The following is a 22,991-nucleotide window of genomic DNA, read 5'->3' as shown; positions in this document are numbered from 1 at the left end:
CTTGGTTTGAGTTGCATAATGGGCAGTTAGGGGACTGATATATTCCAATTCTATGCAGGTGTTTGGCCAAACAATCATGGCCTGTTGCCAATCTACAGACGATTTTCGTGGTAAATCGGGAATTAACTGTGGATTTTGATGCAGAGAGTTCCATTTTTTCCCTTGGGATTGAGTTATCATATTTTGTTTGTTGAAGTCTAAGTATGTAGATTTAATAAATCTCTTCACAGAGTAATACGTAGATTTAGTAACAGGTCTGTAAGTAGCAGTGCTGCCCTTCTTTGCTAAAGCATCCGCATTCTCGTTTCCCAGGATTCCACAATGGGATGTAATGATAAGATATGTTTTCATTATATATTTCAATTCATGACTTCTGTTTTCTAAAAAAGCATATCTACTGGATAATACTGAGCGTAGTCCAAGATGCACTCCAGGATATAAAATGGACTATACCATTATAGACTATGAAGGCTCACAGGGTAGCAGAAGGTTAAGTTCCCACTTTTTCTTTAGACAATTGGCATTAGTAGCAGCAGAAATGTTAGTCCTGTGTGCCTGCTGTCTTTAACCTTCCAGACATATCCCGAATACTCACTTCTGTTAGAGGTTGAATAAACTATAAGATCATAGTGCAATTTATTGGAAGGATTAAGTCAAAGAAGAAAATCTATGATCCTATTGAGAATTGAACCCACAATCTTCTGGTGTGCAGTGCATTGTCTTAATGCTACTGCACATCCCACTACATGTATATATTTAACTACCATTACTATTCATAACAATGAATTTTGTCAAGGTGGTACTGACTTGATGATACACAATATGTTGTACTATTACGCCTTTCTGTAATGATAAGATATGTTTTCATTATATATTTCAATTCATGACTTCTGTTTTCTAAAAAGGCATATCTACTGGATAATACTGAGCGTAGTCCAAGATGCAACAGGTAATTTCATTTTATTTTTAACAAATAACACTAAAGCATCACAATTAGCACACAATCCACGTGAACATGAATCAATATTTTTTTTTGTCATAGAATTAATGCACTGAAAATTATTTCACCTTTTATGCAAAATAAAACTTTGTATCTCTTCTCTGCACCTTCATTACACATTTGCATTTTCACTACAGCGTGGCTTATGACTTGTATTAGGCTGCTGTTTGGGTCTTGAGAAAAACGGATCTGATCCAGGTTTGTATTGAAAGTCTTTTTTTTTTTTTTTTTTTAAAGTAATGTCATATTGCAAAACATTACTCCTATGTTTTTTACGAAAGCACATTATCAGAAAAATAGTGTCGGGCATGTTGCCTATATGCAGAGATTTCTCAGTTCTACAGCAGTCAGCGCTCAGGACAGACGTGTGCGAGAAGCTCTGTTAGTTAGAAGGCTATATAGTGAGGTCATAGACCGGAGTGTAGCGAATTCCGAACAGAAAAAATGGAGGTTACAATGAAGGAGTTGAATGATAAAGTCGAGGATTTAAGCAGGAAGATGGAAGAAATGCAGCTAGAAAACATACAAATGAAGAGGAAATTAAAATTCTGGGAGGATAAGCAGAGGAAAAAGAACTTAGTATTTTTCGGCGTAGAAGAAATGGAACAGGAAAAGAACGAGAAAACGTACGACACTGTATTCAAAGTGTGCTGGGAGGTTTTCAACATGGATGTGAGCGACGGACAAATTGAAGAAGCCTACAGGGTCGGAAGAGGGTTGAATCGACCTATCGTGGTCAAATTCAAAAACATGTTAACTAAGGAGAAAATTCTGTATAGAAGAAAGTGCTTAAAAAACTCAAACATTCGACTCGAGTTGGACTATGATTATGAGACGAGATGTAGAAGAAGATTGTTGCTACCGTTTATGTGGACGGCTAGGAAGAACGGACATTTCGCCAGGCTGTATGGAGATAAATTGAATATCAATAGTGAGATTTTCGATCTAGAATTTTGTTTAGAAAATTTGAATCAAAAGGAATTGGAGTCCGAGGTTATAGAAGGAAACAGGAGGGACTTGAAAATGAAAATGAGGAAGATTATAAACAAGCAAATGGGCGGAAGAAGTGAGATTAGTAGCCAAAGAAGTGTGGCAGAAGTTTCAAGAAGGAATTCAATTAGCTCAGGACAATCCGAAGCGAGGGCAGTAACCACACAAGGAATGTCTGAAACAGCAAGTTCAGGAAGAATGGAAGCTGACACGTATGACGTCATTGAAAGGAGAGACGCGTGGTCGCAAATAAGTCCTTCGTCACCATGCAAGCAACAGTCACTGAAGACTGCTGACAATAGCGGAAGGGATAAGATGACGAATCAGCTGACAGCGGGAAGAGTAGGTCATAGAAAACAGGTCAAGAAGGTGGTTAAGAAGAAACAAGCAAGACGTCCGGAGCCGACAAAGAGGGGAAGTAAAGAAGATTTGGGTAGTCCATCTACTGGTGAGGGAAAGGAAGGAAATAAGGAACCACAGAACTACAGTCTACGAAGTTGGTGCTTAAGGGGGGTGGAGTGATAAAAGTGTGGCAAAAGACATAGAAACAATAAAGTGAGTGTTCAAGGAGTAAGAGTAACTAGCAAAACAATCGGAGAGAGAATGTACAAGCAAATTAGTGAATTAGTGTCCAGAGAAACAAGAGTTGATAAAGGAAGTGACTAGAGAAAATTAGAAGTGTTTGCTAATAGTAATTGATAGTGAAATGTTACTAATATTGGAGTGTCGACTAAGTTAGTGTACAATCAGGGAAATTGAAATGATAGGAAGACAGCAAGTATTTTAATGTAAGTTTACAAATGAATGTTGAATTTACTTACAAAAATAGTGGCAAACGGAAAATTTATCGGGGTGAAAGGGAACAGTTAACAAAATAAACATGTGATTCACTGTTTAATGAAGAAATAGGGGATAAGAATGATGATAGAAGTGAGGAGAGGTAGAACTGATTGTAAATTAGTGATGAAAGTGAATGGGATGATTAAATAGTGTTAGTAAAAGTTAGTTCAAAATTAGGGAAATTTTAGACGATAGGAAGTAAGGGGAGAGGTTAGAAAGCAAATTGAGAGTATGTATTATAGTAACAGAGGTAACAAAGGTAAAGCAAGATGACTGCACACGTCAATGAAAGTTTATTGTAATTAGAAGGTAATGGGGAGCACGAATACAGAGATGTGGTGGCGACCCATTACCAAATAAGAGTTGTAGAAATAAATATATCAATACCAATCAATATCAATATGCAGAGATTTCTGTTCTTATTCAGTATCTATGAGTCAATTGATCCCCTTGTAATTACGCACATGGAATTGATATTTTTAGTACAAAATTACTGCGTCTGTATTTGGAGGAGAAAAAGACAATTTTCTTCAAATAAAAATCAAACGATTTTCTTGATTTTTGTATTAACAGAACAAACTGAGAAATACGAGTATAATGGTACAGTTGGTATTAAAAGAAAACATTATTAGTTATTACACACAGAATTATTTCCACTCTGGACTGCAATTTCTGTCTAAGCTCTATCACCATCACAGAAAAGACCACACGGCATACAAAAAAAAGTGTCACTTTTCCTTTTCTTAGTCATCTAACATGTAGGCTAAAGTCCACAGAAGCAATTAATTTACAACTTCCTTTTCAACAGGCTGATTTCACACTACTGCTAGTTGTTAGGTTTTAAAATTTATTATTTACGAGTTTATAGGTTTTATGGAAGAAATTAAAATTGCATGACATACCACTGTGGCTTCATTACATTAGCAAATCATACATTTAGATCTTTTAGCATGACACTGAAAAAACGAAATGCTATTGAGGGACTTCCAGGCGTAAACTCTCTTCTGTGTCCTATCAAAATTCTTTTTAAAGGTTGAAAAACTGCAATCCATGTTACAACAGATAAGACATGCGAACTTCATGTCACCGATTTACTATGGATTCCAACATTGTTTCTTGCACTTTCTCTCTGCAGGAAAGATGATTCATTTGTTCCATCTTTCTTAAATCTAGATAGAACGCCAAATCAGACTAACTTCTTGGTTATGAATGTTGCAATTGGTCCAGGAGCCATTTTGTTGTTCCTTACTTCCAGGATGACCTAAAGTGCTTCATATCGTTGGAGAGTAGCACCTTCCAACTTCTTTATTGCACATAGTAGGTGAAAGAAATTCGCCTTTATGTAACTCTTGTGCAGCTGATACTGAGTGCAGAGAAGAGGAAGACCTACACAATGCTGGTCACATTAAGAGCATCTTAAGATACAGAAACAGGCTCAACTGAGCCTAAACTTAAATGGTGCATGATGATGATGAAATTTTATTTGATATATATATATTTTTTTTATCTTTATATCCTATCTCCTCTCATGTTACATATTAAATTAAAGTCCATCAAATAAGCTTTAAAATGCCCACGTCTGTTTCTCATCTGATTCAGAGAAAATGATACCAATAATCAACTATTTAAGGATACAGGAATTTTTTTTATGAAAGAATCAATACTTAATAACATTTGGAAAAAAAAGGCAGGAATTATTTTTATTATTCCCATAAAGTCACTAGATATAGCAAGTTTTATCTAAATCTCAGAACATCAGAATCAGTGTGTTGATTTGACATGAAATGCCTCTATTAAAATTTTTTAGATTTTGAGGAATCAAGTTAAATATTAAGAGTTACATTAGAAAAGGGCTAAACTTCATTATCATGGTAACTTTATCATATACCGGTAAGTAGTCTTACAATTAATGCATTACCTATTTTTCTCTCGCTCCAAATTATTAAACTGGTAAGTGAAAATGCATGACATGAAGCACTCAATCTGTGCAGTCAGGATTCAAGTAATCTTTCATTCCTTTAGCAGTAAATAAAATTAAAAATAACTTTTGTCTGAAAACCCTTTAAAATTTATTATATTTGTATCTACCGTCAGAAAATAAATACCTATCCTATTTATTGGAAACTTTTCCAAATTAAATCAACTATGCTGTTTATTAAACCTAAAACTAATTCAAGAAGAAGAAGAAATTTAAAAGATCTGTAGATACATACATTCCTGGAACACATTTCCTAACCAAGTTCAGCTCTTCACTTCAGGTACATTTTTCAGAAAGTATAAATTTAATAGAAAAATAAGTACATATTAAGTAGTGGATGACTGTGTTCTTCTGATTTATACAAATATTATTTCAACTGAAGATTTACTAATGTTGTCTAATGTATGAAATCCAGTGCTTTTTCTCTGTCAGAATATGCTGGGATGGTATTCTGGCACCTTTTTGTTTTATTTTTCATCATGAAACCAGAGAAATGTGTTAATAAGTTTTCTTTGAACGCCACATAGGGCTAGAAAGTTTTAATGTTGGACGAAAAGGAGGTTAAAACGACACTGGATAGTAATCATCTCCCATTCTGTTACATATTATATCCTACACCGAGTTCCAGCACCTTCTTCTCCAGAAGAAAAGCACTGATGAAATCTACGAAAAAAATATATATTTTTGTTACACAATCAGTCGGATTTCAAACTTTTTCTATTATTATTATTATTATTATTATTATTATTAGCATTACAATCTTTTTCTAGTATTAACAATCTTAAAATGTCATATTAAGAAGACACTATGGTGAAAAATTAAGAAAATCGACTTAAAAATTTATTGTGACTCTCTCATAAAACTAATTAATTTATGTTCCCATGTCTATTTTGAAGCTTTTGAACTAATATGAACTAAAAATTGTGACGCAAGGAGCCTTTTTAGTGACGTCAATATAAAATACATTTAAAATATTATTTCAAAACTATTACCCCTAATGGCATCAAATTTTGTACACATAATAGTACTGTATGCATGTTTATGTAGTTTAAAATTCATAAATTTTGGATGAAAATTGTAAAAGATTTAAAACTCACACAAGTGTCCCCTTAATCAGAAGGTAACACTATCAGTTATAACGATATTACCTAGGAGGTACATTAGCACTAACTCTGTATAAAAGGAAAACATAAAATTCAAATGCAAATATCACTGATAACGTACTTACAAAATGTAAGAAAATAAATGATTTCACATAATATAACATTGTTTCAGCTCTGAGAACATTAATGTACAGCAGTATTCAAATGCTTCTGGTTCCAAAGACCACGCAGAGAATGTTGGTTCGGGACCAAGAGGATGGGGAAACTGTCTTCTTGATAATCCATTCCGTAAAGTGACTGTTGGCACATCCCGTTTTAAGGAAGTTGTGGAGACCTATGGGACAAAAGAAAATAAAGACAAGTTGATTCAGGAACTATTAGTATTGCTCAAATGGGAAAAGAGGTTAGAGGCAATATACATACATACATACATACATACATACATACATACATACATAAATGTTCTGTCCATAGGCAGGTCTTTCACTTCAAACCCAGCATTCTCCAATCTTTCCTATTTTCTGCCTTCCTCTTAGTTTCCGCATATGATCCACATATCTTAATGTCGTCTATCATCTGATTTCTTCTGCCTCGAACTCTTCTCCCATTCACCATTCCTTCCAGTCCATCCTTCAGTAGGCAGTTTCTTCTCAGCCAATGACCCAACCAATTCCTTTTCCTCATCCTGATCAGTTTCAGCATCATTCTTTCTTCACCCACTCTTTCCAACACAACTTCATTTCTTATTCTGCCTGTCCACTTCACACGCTCCATTCTTCTCCATATCCACATTTCAAATGCTTCTATTCGTTTCTCTTCATTTTGTCTTAATGTTCATGTTTCTGCCCCATAGAATGCTACACAGAGCACTTTACTAGTCTCTTCCTTAGTTCTTTTTCCAGAGGTCCGCAGAAGATACTCCTTTTTCTATTAAAAGCTTCCTTGGCCATTGCTATCCTCCTTTTGACTTCCTGGCTGGAGCTCATGTTGCTGCTTATAGTACATCCCAAGTATATGAAGCTGTTCACTTGCTCTACTGCCTCATTTAGAATTCGCAAGTTTACCTTCTTTATTTTTCTTGAGACAACCATGGTCTTCGTCTTGTTTGCATTTATCTTCATCTCATACTATTCACAGCTGTCATTTAGGTCCTGTAGCATATCCCTTAGCATCGTCTCCTCTTCTGCTAACAACGCCACATCATCAGCAAATCTTATGTACTTTATTCTTCTTCATCCTACTTTTATCCCCCCTATGTTCTGAAAACAATTCTTCACCAAATCTTCCAAGTAGATGTTTAAGAGAGTAGATGATAAAGGGCATCCTTGTCGTACTTCTCTCCCTATTTCACTTCCTTCGGACATTTTTTCTCCTATCTTGACTTCGACTCATTTCATATATAGGTTACAGAACAATCACCTGTCTTTCCAAGCCACACTTATTTTCTTCATGATGTCCATCAATCTGTTCCAATCCACTCTGTCAAACTCCTTTTCTAAGTCCACAAATACTATATACACTTCTTTATTCTTCTCTAGTATCTTTCGCCAGTAGAGGCAATATTATTACATGTCGATCAGAGATCTATCAGAGTATATCGAAAGATACAGAACAATATCAAGGTTATTAAACTTAACTTATTAGATGTCGATGAGAGATATAGAGCACAAAAATATAATTCATATTCAAAATTTTGCACAATTACTTCTTTACCAAAAATTGAAAATAAAGACATTTACATTTATAATTGATTTTGAAAATTTGAAACAAACAAAATGAAAGATCCAAGAAATTAAAGCAATTGATAGCTGTAGAATATATATTTAAGTCTCAGTAGAATATATGTTTAAGTCTCAGGCAAATTTCCTCGTTCCTTTAATATTAACTCTGACAAGTGTGTTGTATGTTGTCCTATAATAGCCATTTTCCTGATCCTGTTCTTCAACAACGACTAAAACAGCTAACTCCTTCTGTGATAGAGAAAACTAGTTCAGTTTTCATCAACATTCCAGAACGTGGATATGGTACTAGGTAAGTCACTTTAAACTCTGTACCTTTAATATTAGAAATGCAAAATAAGCATGAATTCATTCTAAGTGTCATGAAGCAAATATATTCAACAGCTTAGACAAAATGTATGGACAATGTGATTTACTTTTTTAATATGTACAAATGTGATTTTAAATATACAGTTCAATTTACTCGTAAAGAAAGTTGGCAAATCGCATTTAATACTTACAAATACTTAGTGCATCCATTTACGTAACCTAGGAAATATTACGATTTTGAGTTTGATAATTTTCGTTAGGTTTATATTTAATCAAAATACAGTACACAGTATTAACAATAAGCATTTTTAATCACTAACTGACCTAATTCAGGTGGATGTAATCATAATGTAGTGTATAGTAAACTGTCTACAATACATCAGCATACAATATGGAGAGTGAATTTAAATTGAAAAAATAATTGTAATCTGGATATTTAAATAAACTGTTGAAAAGGGTGGCCGTTCATTTGGAACAGGCTTCAGTTCTTTTGTGCATATTATCGCATTATATTGTACCTAATTCCAATTTACAGTTTCGTCCTCCTTACTTGAAAACAGCACAGTGACTGATGTTGAAATAATTCTATACCTACTCTATAACAGGGTACCTTACATACTGTAAATTCAATCTTCACTTCTGCCTGAGCCGCACAGATAAATTTACTCAGACATGCTATCTACTGTCTGTCCAAGTGGTTATGTCGCAGGATCGTAGAAAGGGGAGGGGAAATCACGTGACAATTAATTACTTAACGAAGTCCTTTTATTTAAGTTGTTTTAAACAGCTATATAATATTACATAGGCGTCGAATTCCTAACAGCCCAGCCACTAGCCTTTACTGAGGGGCCAGCAGAAGTGGGTGGAAAAAACCAGATGTGACAACTTAACCAAATGACATGCAGTACCTGTGCGAAAATATGATTCAATAATGAATGCTTTTTCTTCACTGGAAAACACGACCATATTTCTGGAACATACTATACTCACTCACTCAGTACTGTTTACTATGACTGTAAGATGACTGATTGCTTATAAGGCGTTGGTTCTGTGTAGAGAAAGGGCGGAAGTTCATTAGTACAAGAGATGGGAGTGATTCTCTCATGCTTATATATATTTTCAGCATCTGAAAACCTTTATCTATTACAGAACAATGACAGTACAAATATGTGTTATCACATAAGTCTGACTAAAAAGAATCATTAACCAAAATTATTTATTTTAATAGAAGATCAGTTTAGTTTATATTAAACGATATGTCTTTATTTGTTCTGCTTTAGGACTCACAGCATCATACTGATTGATGGAGATGGTAAAATAGACTTCATGGAATGGACTATGGAAGAACCCATCGATCCACAAAACCCTTCATGGACCTCCATAAAATTCTCCAGTCAACTAAAGAATCATTAATGCAACCTAAATTTAATTCTGCATAGATAACAGAATCTCTTGGCAAATATCTGCATAACTAGCTTAAAACTAATTTACAAGCCATAACAATATGCCATAACAACTATTAACAAATGTAACATAGAATTGTAAAAGAAATATTTATAATGTAATTCAAATAAAAACACTACTAAGAAGTAACATTTTACGGGTACAGTATTGTGTGTGAACAGTATCAATCTGAATATGTACTTAATCTGGTATTTTATTGTATGGAACTGTTAATAACTTAATAAGAATCAAAAATATTTCTAAGATATTAATTTTATATAAATTATATCAAATATAACCTAAGTTTAATTAGGGTGTGGTGCTATTAACTCTTCCTATTCTGAAATTATGCATCAAATGCAAATAAATAACTATAAATACTGAATTTTCTATATGCTGCTTATTTTTTGTCGTGAGACTACATTCCTTTTTTGAATTTCTCTTGCAATGCTTGACATGATATATTGATAACTGAGGAGCTCAGTCCTACATGGGAATACTGCAGAAGTTCATAACAGAGGTCCTAGATGGCAATACTGTATATGGTATTAAGAATAGTGTAGACAAAAAATACCTCCAGTGGAAAAAAATATAGGCCTATAATAATCCCAATATATAAAAAAGAGGATGCAGTAAGAGGGAGACGTCAAACAGACATGTAAATGGGTAATTTTAAAGTATGTTTATGGAATTGGGGTTGGGACATACTAAACAGGAAAACGTGGTAATGAGGAACGGGATTCCACTGTAACTGTCGGATTATTGAAGAAAATAAAAATCAACAGGAATGTAATAAAAAAAATCAAAATTACATTTACTTTTCTATAAATAAATTACGAAAAACAGGAAGCAGTATGAATTGTACAATGGAATTACAGTAAGGTTGCCAATCTTCCTCATGTTAGTGGAAAATCCTGATTTCCATAATATCTGCTTCTTTTTTCACATCCTATTCAACAATGGGAAAATCTTTTTCCCAACATTCATCCAATATCTGTATTGAAGCTTTTAATATTAAGGGAAAAAGGGATCCAATTTAATTCAGAATACAAATACAAGCCTACCTTTTACATCTATCAACAGACTAATTAAAAATAAATATAAAATGAAGCAAAACCAAGCACTATGTAGCAAAGCCAAAGGTAAAAAATGGAGCATTTTTAATAAAAAAAAATCAGAAATTATTCCATAAATCCCACGTAAATCTGCAGTAGCAAAATTCAGCCTGCTTACAGAACACGATTATTTGGCCAAACACTTGAATAAAATAGGAATTTATACAAATCCAAATTGCCCTCTATGCAACAAAGAAGAAGAAATGACTGAAGATCATCTACAAACCTGTGAAGTTCTACCTGATGGATCCACCACAGAGAAATATTGGAGAGCAAGAACGCAAATGGCTTCGTTGCCAAACCCCGGCATTAGATAACAACAACAACAACAACATATTAGGGGAATGTGTTCAAAGCTCACGCTTAGAATTAATGATGAATAAATTGCAGTTCAAATACAAGCAGCAATTTGAACAGGGTGCTGCTTGCGAAACAAAACAGAATTCAGATTTATTGAACAAGATTTTTTCGCTGCCAAAACTTCCAAAATGGTCCTGAGATTTCCTCAGCCTATCAAATTGAGTACTGGGTCTTTCATGGGGTAAAAGGCAGAGCATGGAACCAATCACACCTTATTCTTATGCCTAGGTCAAATGGCATGGAGCTCTACCTCCATGCCCCACAAGTGTATATAAGTGAAGGAGGGAAGGAAGCCAGAGGTTCTATCCATCTGCTGCCCATACACAATTTTACAAGGTTCAAGCTTCAGGTTACATCTAAAAGCTATACCGACATTTGGTTTAGAGAAGTTGACAACCCTAAATCATGGTAACATACAATAACACAGTAGAATCACTGCAATGAAGGGAATACAAAAGGGCCACCTACTGGGGATGATGAAAGGTGAGCATATTTTGTTACACAAAGGCTTATGTAGTGCGACTAAGTTCTCAACATCTGTTCAAAATTATGAGTCGTACCTGTGTATTCACAGACTGTTATTGTATGAAGAGAAGAGCGCAATGAAGACAGACAGGGAAGATTCTTTGCACACGTGGAAAATTCCTTGAATTCCTGCTAAAGCATTTTCCACAAATGAAGTTTCCTTCTTTGAGCAAGAAAAGAATCATGTGCACATGCTTTAAAAGTTTTATTCTGCTTACGTTTGTAAAAATTGTGTATATAGTAGCCCTATTATTAATGTCAGAATAATTAAATCATGTGTAATGCATTTAGTAGTAGTTTAGATAGATATCTTAAATGATTTTTTTATGGAGGTAGTAAAATGAAAGCTCTTTCCCCATGATATCACAGGAGAACAAAGATATACATACAGAGAAAAGCAATATGAAATATCACACATTTTATGAAATATTCACAAACAATTGAATCATTAAAATACTTACAGACTGAACTATTAAAACACTTCACTGACAGAGCTTTCCTGGTCACTATTATTGATATTGTCCAGATCAACATCAGAATTTTCATCTTCTGGCATAACTTCTCCCTCATCTTCTCCTTCACTGTGCTCAGTGGCGGTGTCCTGAGGAAAAGCAACATGTACACAATTATATATCGCTCCTGTGCTTCCAAAATCTACTATATGCATTTATACAGATTTTTCAGAGAAAGAAAAAACTTTATCACTCTTAATTCCCTTGATTTTCAAAGCTACTTTCAGTATAATTTCATCATTTTTTATTTAATGACTGAAATTATATTACCGAAAATAGTTTTGAAAAATCAAGGGAATTAGAAGTGGTATTTTTTCTTTTTTTTTTTTTTTTTCTGAAAAATATATTTAAATGCAAAAAAAAAAAAATAATAATACTAATAAAAAAATAAAATAAAAGGTAACAAAGGTATTAAAAATAACATAATACATATAAATGACAACTTTTTTCACGAAATGCCTACTGAATTGATAACCTATTACACAAAATACCCACCGAAATAGTGGCAAGTTTATTGCCAAAATCACCCATTTTATTTCAACAAAAAAATACAGTCCCTAGCAATGCATAATATAAACAGTAAAAAGAAGTGTGCCCAGCAAGTGAATGCTTTGCTCATTGCAAAGATGAGCAGCAAACAATCTAGGAATGGTAGTAAATTGTCGTGTTCAAATCCATTATACTATTATTACGGTATTTTTCAAATATGCTATTTTTACCACGTTTCAAATACCACCATAAGAAAAAATTTCGAGCTGTTAAATTGTGTGAACACTATCACTAGATCGGAAGATGATGCATCTGAGGAAGAACCTTTGCAAAATCTACAGAAGTACTTGCAACAGATAGTGTTCTGTCATATATTACATGATATTCATGTATGGATTTTATTTTAGTAGGTTATTTTATGACGCTTTATCAACAGCTTAGGTTATTTAGCATCTGAATGAGATGAAGGTGATAATGCCGGTGAAATGAGTCCGGGGTCCAACACCGAAAGTTACCCAGCATTTGCTCATATTGGGTTGAGGGAAAACCCCGGAAAAAACCTCAACCAGGTACCTTGCCCCGACTGGGGATTGAACCCCGGCCACCTGGTTTCGCGGCTAGACACGCTAACCGTTACTCCACAGGTGTGGACTCATGTATGGATGTGACACTCTTCAAGAACTGTAAAAATTTAACAGCTACAAATCTGCCACTACGATACTGGAAAGCAAGAAGGCAAATTGAACTTCAATATGCTGAGCATTAGCAACCAACCAACCAACCAACCAACACAATATTCAAGAGCTGAAGAACAAGATTCGGCGTGAAATTAAACACATTGGTCAGGAGTTAGGTGCTCATGTCATGCAATGGTGGTTCTAGATGGTTAAAACTGGGGGGGCCAGATTGGAACAGAAAGCAAATGATGTCCATGTGCAAAAAAAAATTTAAAGGCTGGCCAAAGTGTATGCCTGGGCTAGAACCACCTCTAATGTCATGACAAGTTTCCAGAAGAGACTTCAGCAGTACTTTGCAAATGGAAGTCACCTGAAGGATGTGGTTTTTAAAAGTTACTTCAAATGCGTAAATAAACAAATTCTGAAAGTATAAATAAGCTAATAGGGTGTGTAAATACATATTTGATTCACTTCATAAAGTTTTATCGTACTTTATATAAGTAATGAAAGAACTTTAATTAATGAAGATACAGTAAATAAAGTGAATAAAACAGATTATAACTGTGTTAAATCGAAAGTAATCAAGATGATAAAGATTGAATAGGCAAGAAATATTCATGATATTATTTTTAACTGTGATACATACCTGTGTCAGAATTTCGTCCCCTTGAACTGTTTTATTTTTTAGATTTCCCATCCAAAAGGCGTCAGAGCTATTATTTGCAACAAGCATACCCTTCACTTTGAAGACAAGCGTCTCGAGGGTTTTACGTACAAGTGGCACGTAACTTGTTAATCCTGCAGATTTTTCTATCTGTAGAATAAAACAAGTAGTTATTATAAAGCAATGGAAAGAGAAAAAAAACTTCTTTTTTTATAAATAACATGAATAATTTGATGTACTGTGAGGAAGTGTGTCAGCACGAAGTTAGGAATTATATACCAGCACTTTTTTCTGGTTAAGACAGAAAGCAAGAACAAGTTTCTCTCAAAGAACCTTTTCACAAAATTCACCCAGTGACTATTCTATTTTTGTGCAATGTGGTTCTTCATTGGCTTCTTGAAGGAAATTGCACATGAAGTGTAGTATGTGTTACTGATTAAGGTACGAAAAATGCAAAATTACGAACATTGGAGCAGTGAATGTAGAAATTAACAATAAAACATTTCTTTTCTTTTCTTGAAATAAACGTGAAGTGAAAATATACAACGAAATGAATGAGATAACACAAACAGTACATTTAGTGGGATTAATTTTTTAATTAGAAGTAACATGTACAGTCTTAGAAAAAAGGTTTTGTCGCATAGATATTTTATAAGTTCCAGAAAGGAGATAGTGCACATGATCAGAGGATGTGCGACCTGGTTCACAAGAGAAGGACTATTTGAGGTAATCAAATTCATTTTGTTTCATTGTATGCCTGATCATGCAAAATGCCTTCTTTCTGGGACTTATAAAGTATCTGTGCAACAATTTTTTTCTAAGACTGTACACTTATTTTAGGATTTAAAGTTTCAGAGGGGAAAAAGGAAATAAATATCAGTAATATCTGAGCATATCATAAAAAATTATGAATTTATGAATTACCTTCGTGCTAATACAAAGTGCATGAAGATATCTTGTGGTAACCTGCAGCGTCTTCAACATGCTAGTAACATTTTCACACTTTGTCTTCAGAAGTGTCTCCATCACTGGCATTCCATGAGACAGGAACAGTTGTAATATGGATTGTGAATGCTATGAAAAGATCATAAAAAGTCGCTGAGATATAAAATTACATAGTCCTATTCAAATAACATGCAATAAATGTAGCAGTTAAACCATCTCTCTGTAAATAAATCTGTTGAATACCTTTATTCAGGTTTACTTTACCAGCATTTTGCATCTTTCAACTATCCCATCCGAAAAGAGTTTTTATGACTAAACAATCAAGGATAATTTATTTAAGCAGAGACAAAACATACGATAACTTTTGAATCTCCAATCCACAGTTAATAATTTTCATTTGGCTGTACAATAAAAAGACTATTCTAACTAGGTACTATATAGCTCATGAAGTGAATTGTCAATCTTTGGGTGTAGATTTACAGAGCCATTCTTTTCACTGTCATCTGCACACTAGCAGTGTCTATACTATTTTCGCTGTAAGAAAAATCGTAATATAAACATAAGCACACCGCTGTCATCCGTGATTGGTTCCCAGTCAAAACACTCTCATGACGCAGGAAAATCTAGTTCGTATTTGGAAACCATAATCTTGTGTTATTTGAAAATAAAAAATTGAATACTAGTTGTTAAATACGATGAAACATATAACTTCACTATGTAAAACACTATGTAAAAGAAAACCTACTTTTATACGAGGCCTGTCTAAAAAGTATCCGACCTTTAGCCAGAAAAAATATTTCAAATACCTGACGGGGTTGGGACCCTAATCCCCTTCAAAGTAGGCCCCTTGTGCTTGCACACACTTAACCCACCGATCCTTCCACTGCCGGAAACACCTCTGGAAGTCTTCTTTTGGAATGATGTTCAGCTCCATCGTCGCGTTCCGCATTATCTCTTCTCTACTCTCAAAACAGGATCCTTTCAGTGGTGTCTTCAATTTTGGAAACAACCAGAAGTCGCAAGGAGCCAGGTCTGGAGAGTAGGGAGGTTGGCGAACGGTTGTAATTCCATGTTTGGCCAAGAAAGTGTGGATGAATGTGCGGGGGCGTTGTCGTGATGCAAGTGCCAGTTGTTCGCCGTCCACATGTCTGGTCTTTTGCACCCAACTGCATCACGGAGTCGCCGGAGAACATCGTGATAGTACTCCTTTGTCACCGTTTGTCCTTCCGGTGCATATTCGTGATGCACAATTCCACGGACATCAAAGAAAACAGTCAGCATCACCTTGATTTTGCTTCGCACCTGCCGTGCTTTCTTCGGCCTTGGAGACTCGGGATGCTTCCATTGCGACGACTGTCTTTTTGTTTCTGGGTCGTACCCGTACACCCATGACTCATCTCCAGTTATCACGGTGTTCAGAAACCCAGGATCAGTGTTGGCGGTGTCCAGAAGGTCCTGTGCAACGTCACGACGGAGGTCTTTTTGTTCCAGGGACAACAACTTGGGCACGAATTTCGCAGCCACTCGGTTCATGTTCAAATCATCACGCAAAATTGCATGTGCAGAATCTTTACTCACTCCAACCTCTTTGGCAATCTCCCGCACGGTCAAACGATGATCTGCCATCACCAAATTTCGCACCCTCTCAACAACAGCTGCACTCCGAGCAGTTTGGGGCCTGCCACAATGCTGCTCACTCTCTGCTGATGTGCGGCCATCCCTGAATCGGTTGAACCACTCCTTAATTTGTATTACACCCATCGCATCTTCCCCAAACACCTGCTGAATCTTACGAATTGTTTGACTTTGAGAATCACCAAGCTTTTGACAAAATTTGATGCAGTATCTTTGCTCAATTCGTTCAGTCATCTTGCGAGAAAAGTAAATCCGACAAACACTTAGAACAGCACCTTACTTGGCGACCACCAGCCAGTGACTGGCACAAGCAAATGCGGTGAAAAAATTCAAGCATGCGCATTACGGTTCCTCCTTCCACCGTGCACAGTGGCGCCGCCTTAGACTCACTACTTTGCGCGGGAAAATTTAAGGTCGGATACTTTTTAGACAGGCCTCGTATATTGTTATGTACTACGAACGCAGATGAATACCAACAGTAATACCGAGGTAGTCTGTTCTTGTAACAAACTAGCGTCACTTGAGCCCATAGTTGTTCACGTAAGCAATTGGTATTGAAGTATGGCTTCTGCATCCTTGGTGTGTGTGGTTATTAAACATAAGAGTGGAAACCCTCTCAAAAGTGGAGAAAAACAAATAGTCTTAAATGTATATAATAAGTTAAGTGAGTTGAATCCAACGTTACCTATTCAGAGCAAGTCAATCAGACCGCATGTTCCAGCTTTTGTGGACTCTCTCGTCATAAATCTTGCCGACAATAGTTCTGACGACTCGATTTGGAAGGAATAACTCCTTTGTCCGGCAGCGATTGACCTTACACCTAAGTTTAAAATAATTTAATTAAAGTAATTATAAAGTAAATGTTTCCTAAGCAAACGAATGCATAGTAGTGAGGTTAGGTCTACTTGACAAGTAACGGGAAATGTTTAACATGAAACAGAATGTACAACAGTACGCGGGAACACATACCGGTACTGAGAATCTATGGCGCCAAACAGCGGCCAATGAAGCCTCACTTCAGTCACGTGCTACTGTTTTACATTAGGATTTTTGTTACAGCGAAAAGATTATACATCAGCTGTCACAAGAGCAGTCACAGACAAGTCACATCTTGCAAGGACAGCAGTTCTCAACACATTCTATGTTTCTTATTTTGCATTACTTCTTGGGTTTTACTCCTGACTGGAGTACAATATGTTAATTGAGTAACAACTAATCTTAACACCACATAAATGTAAGCCCTTACAATATATACTGTACCATTCAGTCTTTTTTTTTTTTTATTTTATTGGGTTATTTTACGACGCTGTATCAACATCTAGGTTATTTAGCATCTGTATGAAATGAAGGTGATAATGCCGGTGAAATGAGTCTGGGGTCCAGCACCGAAAGTTACCCAGCATTTGCTCGTATTGGGTTGAGGGAAAACCACGGAAAAAACCTCAACCAGGTAACTTGCCCCGACCGGGATTCGAACCGGGCCACCTGGTTTTGCGGCCAGATGCGCTGACCGCCATTCAGTCTTCAAAGTATAAAATTAACGAGAAATGACTACAAGCTTTACATATTTTAGTTCTGAAGTAAATGTTGTTGTCAAATGCAATAACATGTTTTTGTGCAATAATAATAATAATAATAATAATAATAATAATAATAATAATAATAATAATAATAATAATAATAAGTGTTAATAAGTGGAATACTCCACTATAGACATTGCGAGTATTTACAAATCTAATAAAATACAAAATATATTCCCTTAATTAGATATAAAATTTAAAATATTAAATTAAAATATGTTGTTGCTGCCAATGCTTATGGAACTTGGATTTCCTCCATTCTCCTACGGGCATCCCAGTAATAACTTTAAATTACAATATAAAAATATAAATAAAATTCTATATAAAACATTGTTAAAACTACTAAAGTATTGTATATTCTGGTTATGACTATCAGTATTACAGAGATAGATTCTATATGATAAATATCTATTCTATAGGCAACATAAAATATATACCTATATATTATTCTACCATATACGTTCCTCATATTCATTTATGCTATACAAAGCCATGTCTATTAACCATTCTTTCATCCGGGACTTAAATTGATTCATAGGTAACGTCTGTTTACATAGAGGTAGTTTATTATATAATTTCAAACCTATATAAGCATAATGCATTTGTGTTTTGCTTAATCTAGCATAAGAAAGTACAAGGACCATATTTCTAACATCTAAGTTATGTTTTTCTTCAATGTACAGTAAGCAAGTCAATATATATACACTGGGTACAGTCGAAACTTTTAATTCCTAAAAATAAAACTTACAAGAATTTGTATCTTTTAAATATTTTATACATGTAATTTCTTTCTTCTGCCATCTAAATATATCATATGATGTATATTTATGTCACAGCACTTCTTTATATGTAATGGTGTACCTCACATTTCTTTGTATCTGGTGCCACCATTAACACATTATTAGCAGTATACGTATACACAAACACTCCAATTTACACTTGTACCTTTTTATTACTCGGTCTAATCTCCCCTTCAATATTTCTCCTACATTTCCTTTGCTATTCAACCCCCCTTTTTTCTCTAACTAATATTCACTAAAATCTCAATTTCACTTTTTTCTATACATCATCATATTGTATTATTTACCCTATTTTTTCCATTGACCTTTTCTCTTATATTCATTCATTTAGTGTTCCAATGTTCAAATGTTAGCACTATTTCCTTGCTGTCACTTATTCAATTTTCTTAACACTTTTTCACTGTTATTATTCACTCTTCCTAATGCCATATAAATGTAACTTCGGCACCGCTGGAGTTATCTCAAAGATTCCGTAATTATGATGAGAGTGAAATAGTGCATTACAAGAGACAAGTAATGCCTTCTAAAAAATTAAACAATTTAATCTACAGAGGTAGATAGCTCTAGCCAATTTTGAGCAAAAGCTTGTTAGTGTGTGTACAACTGGACCACTGGGAGCCGTTTCACTGCAATTGAACCATGACTAGTCATCTTGGCATGTGGAAATCTTATGGACTAGACGAATTTTCGTCCACAGTGCATCCAAGATCATGCTTTAACCACAGTGGAACAATTTCTAGTCATAAAAGGCCATATAATTTTATAATGTCTCTAATTGAGTGTAATTAATTTAACTTAATATTCTACACAGTGAAATATATTTCAGCTTCTTTACAGCTAAAAATGTCTTACTATGTCTGCAAGTCATGTAATATACAGTTCGTTACCAGTGTGTTTGCTTGAAAGAATGTATTATAACGAAGGTCAATGAAAAAATTACTGGTATGTCTTTTTTAACTTTCCTGTCAAGTTTTTATTAAAAAAATTTTTTTTAAAATTTTATTGGGTTATTTTACGACGCTGTATCAACATCTAGGTTATTTAGCGTCTGAATTATATGAAGGTGATAATGCCGGTGAAATGAGTCCGGGGTCCAGCACCGAAAGTTACCCAGCATTTGCTCCTATTGGGCTGAGGGAAAACCCCGGAAAAAAACCTCAACCAGGTAACTTGCCCCGACCGGGATTCGAACCCGGGCCACCTGGTTTCACAGCCAGACACGCTGACCGTTACTCCACAGGCATGGACTCCTGTCAAGTTGTTTACTAATAAATCCAATGTATTACCTTAATATAAGCCAGTCGGTTTGCATGATGATCATGCTCTCGTATGATGCTTGTGAGTGTTGCCATTGTGCTGCACACTGAATGCCAAACTTTAAATTTTGCAGCATTATTTGATGATGATTCTAATGCCTGCTGAGCACCAATTCTTAAGGCATTCCACAAGTTTCGATATAAAATTGGAAAGTTCAGCCTGCAAAATAATTTATAGTAAATTACATAATACTGTGTAATAATTCTATGTGTGAAATACTGTGAGATACGGAAATTAATCATCTTCCAAGCAACGAAAGTTATACAGTATATGTGTGTTATTTGTCCCTTGGACTCCAACTATTTTCTTCAGATGGTGTTTTTTCTAAACTTTATTACAGCTTGGACTTTGATATTATGCAACAAATAACACAGAATTGCCGGAGTTAGTAGATGCCTGTACAGGGTGAACCATAAGTAATGTCATTAATTTTAGGGGGTTATTTTTTGAGGGGGTTTGTAGTGAAAGACCTGCCCTTGGGCAGAAAATTATGAATGAATTCTTCGAGACATTTCAAACAAAAATGTTTAATACAGACCCAGAAACAAAATCTGGGCCATTGAGCATGCGTAGTATGTTGTAACTGGAACTTGGAAAGTACAGGTGGCCCAAATTTTGTTTCTGGGTCTGTACAAATTTGCTCGTTTTTGCTTCCTTTTCGAGATAAAAATTGTTTCATATGAAACATTTCATACCGTTTTCTGGGAAAGTCACTGATTGAATTCCCAATATGCTCAGTCATTTTAAGAGAGCAATGTATTATGATAATAAATGATTCGAAGAATTTTAGTTTTGTTCTTTAAATGTAACATAACCCAGGTCAATGTTAGGGGTGCAGAAAGCTAATCTTCTGGGTGGGGATATGGTACATAACATTTGTGGCCAATGCATAGAATTGGAATATATCAGTCCCCTAACTGCCCATTGTGCAACTCAAACCAAGAAATGGATTCGGAACACCTCAAAATCTGTGCTTCAGTGGCTGGCCATGATAATATCTTTGAAAAATATTGGAGTGCAAGAGGTCAAATGACTTTATTGTCAAACGCCTGGCATTAGAAAACAACAACAACATTTGTGGCCAAACATTACTTTAGCAGCTCAGAGATTTTTGTTATTTTACAGTTAGTAGCATTACTTGTGAGTGATATTTTTTCATTACTAGTAGTGGAGTAACAGCAGAAGTTTCCTTTCACTCCTCACAAAAACGAAATGGATGAGATCACAGTTCTACCATTCCAAATTCTATAAGCCATAATAGCAATAATGTTTATTTATTTACTTATTAAATTGCTATTACATACTTTGTAATAGTTGGAAATGTAGTTAGAGTAGAATCCTTATTCTGTAGATTCTTTACTTCCTCTTCTACCCATTTTGAAGTAGAACCAACGACAGATAGTTTATCATCCACACTGGTTAAATAAGTTTTGACCAGTGCTTCTAGATGACAGTTGTACACTCCACCACTTTCAGGTAATCCATCTAGAGTATGCCACTGTCGAGAAAGAAATCCACGGCATATCTCCACTGAAATACAAATCATAAAGTAAAATGGATTAGATGGCTGGAGTGTATAAAAAATTAAAAAAAGTTTCATTAACAATCTTATGTTAATGCTATCAATTCAGGAGCAAGGGGAGAAATTATTAAAGGTTTTGCTAGTAGTAACAAAATTATGAACTATCATAATTCGGGTGTTACAGAACTTGCTACTTTCCTTCTCTTCATCATTTTTTCAAAAAGTAACATACCATATATATGCGAATACTCCGCACCATCGAATAATCCACACACCCTAATTTTGGTGGGAGAGGGGAATTGACTGTAATTTGTGTTTTATTTACAAGAATTTAATCCTATATAACGATGTACTTCAAAACTAAATAAAATATAAATTTGTTTTAAGAAAAGCGTCATAATCTTCAAATGCTGTTGTAGAAGCATCCAGTACTCTACCTACAATAGAAAATTAGGCAACACTATCTTGGATAATTTTGTAGACTAACGGAGGTCATGATGAATGGTTCCAGCCAATCAGAAAGAGACCATCCAATATCTTATCTCTCATGCCATCTATGCGAGAGATGAAGGACAGTTTTGTTCTACCCATGGTTTGCAAAGGGAAAAGTCCTATTAGTTGTTCGTTGATGATTCAAAAGAATAGTTGGAATCACAGACTGAGAAGAATTGTGAACGAATAAAATTAGAATTAATTCATAATTAATGATTGAGTCAGTGAAATAGACTTTTGAAAAAGAATTGTGTTCCCCAACTATACGCCACACAGACCGAGGTGTGAGGCTGGACAATGCTATAGTGCTGCGTGTTCAGTTCAAAGTGTGTCATGGCTCGCTGTATGTCGTCATATGGCTAGCCGATGAGCCTAGAGAATTCAATCTTCCTATACTTCCGCAGAGGTGTATTACCTATGTGCCAGAGAAGTTGCCTAGCAAGTATGGCGTTCATTCAGAAGAGAACCTACCGATATGTACTGTAACGCTGGTAGTGGCAGGAATGTGAACTGTTTGGAAACACGTACTGAGGTGAGTTTTTTCTTACTGTCGGGATAGGGAGAGGGTTAAGACGATTACTTACATATAGCATTTGCTGACATTAACTTTGACGGTCAACATGGACATGGAGCATTTGATTTGTGTTGTGGAATGTTGCCGTACGCAACCGATGATAACAAATACCCTGGGTACGACTTGGCCGCACAAAACACAGTTCGAAAGAGGTTATGGTAGCACACAGACCGTACAGAATGCCATCTGTTGCTAAGACGTTCAAGTTATACCGTATACGTTCTCAAGTTCAGATTGAACGCCTTGATTAATAGGCAACTTCTCTGACATAAAATCTGAAACTCGCTTCAAACCGCTGACTCACAACAGTGACGTCATGACACACTTTGAAATGAACACCCAGTTATATGGGATCCAATGTTTGAGGCAATGTAATACTATC

The 22,991-nt window shown here is 35.2% G+C and overlaps 2 protein-coding genes across 5 annotated transcripts in view; one reads left to right on the top strand and one right to left on the bottom strand.

The window, feature by feature from the left end:
* Positions 1-9,787, top strand: part of Tango2 (transport and golgi organization 2) — a 32,704-nt gene extending 22,917 nt beyond the window's left edge. For all 3 annotated transcript variants that reach the window (XM_069827699.1, XM_069827700.1, XM_069827701.1), the window contains exons 4-6: positions 6,084-6,314; positions 7,832-7,942; positions 9,240-9,787. In XM_069827699.1, coding sequence (XP_069683800.1) covers positions 6,084-6,314; positions 7,832-7,942; positions 9,240-9,372 — 475 coding nt within the window. In that variant the 3' untranslated portion in view covers positions 9,373-9,787. The remainder of the gene's footprint in view (positions 1-6,083; positions 6,315-7,831; positions 7,943-9,239) is intronic.
* Positions 6,105-22,991, bottom strand: part of Fancd2 — a 52,424-nt gene continuing 35,537 nt past the window's right edge. For both annotated transcript variants that reach the window (XM_069827679.1, XM_069827680.1), the window contains exons 21-26: positions 21,326-21,551; positions 19,991-20,180; positions 14,669-14,818; positions 13,727-13,894; positions 11,864-12,003; positions 6,105-6,245 (exon numbers count right to left, since the gene is read on the bottom strand). In XM_069827679.1, the coding sequence (XP_069683780.1) occupies positions 11,875-12,003; positions 13,727-13,894; positions 14,669-14,818; positions 19,991-20,180; positions 21,326-21,551 (863 nt within the window). In that variant the 3' untranslated portion in view covers positions 6,105-6,245; positions 11,864-11,874. The remainder of the gene's footprint in view (positions 6,246-11,863; positions 12,004-13,726; positions 13,895-14,668; positions 14,819-19,990; positions 20,181-21,325; positions 21,552-22,991) is intronic.

The sequence above is a fragment of the Periplaneta americana genome, chromosome 6, assembly GCF_040183065.1.
Source record: "Periplaneta americana isolate PAMFEO1 chromosome 6, P.americana_PAMFEO1_priV1, whole genome shotgun sequence".
Lineage (NCBI taxonomy): Eukaryota > Metazoa > Arthropoda > Insecta > Blattodea > Blattidae > Periplaneta > Periplaneta americana.
Note: the sequence above shows the minus strand (reverse complement) of the source record. Positions and strands in the feature narration are given on the sequence as shown.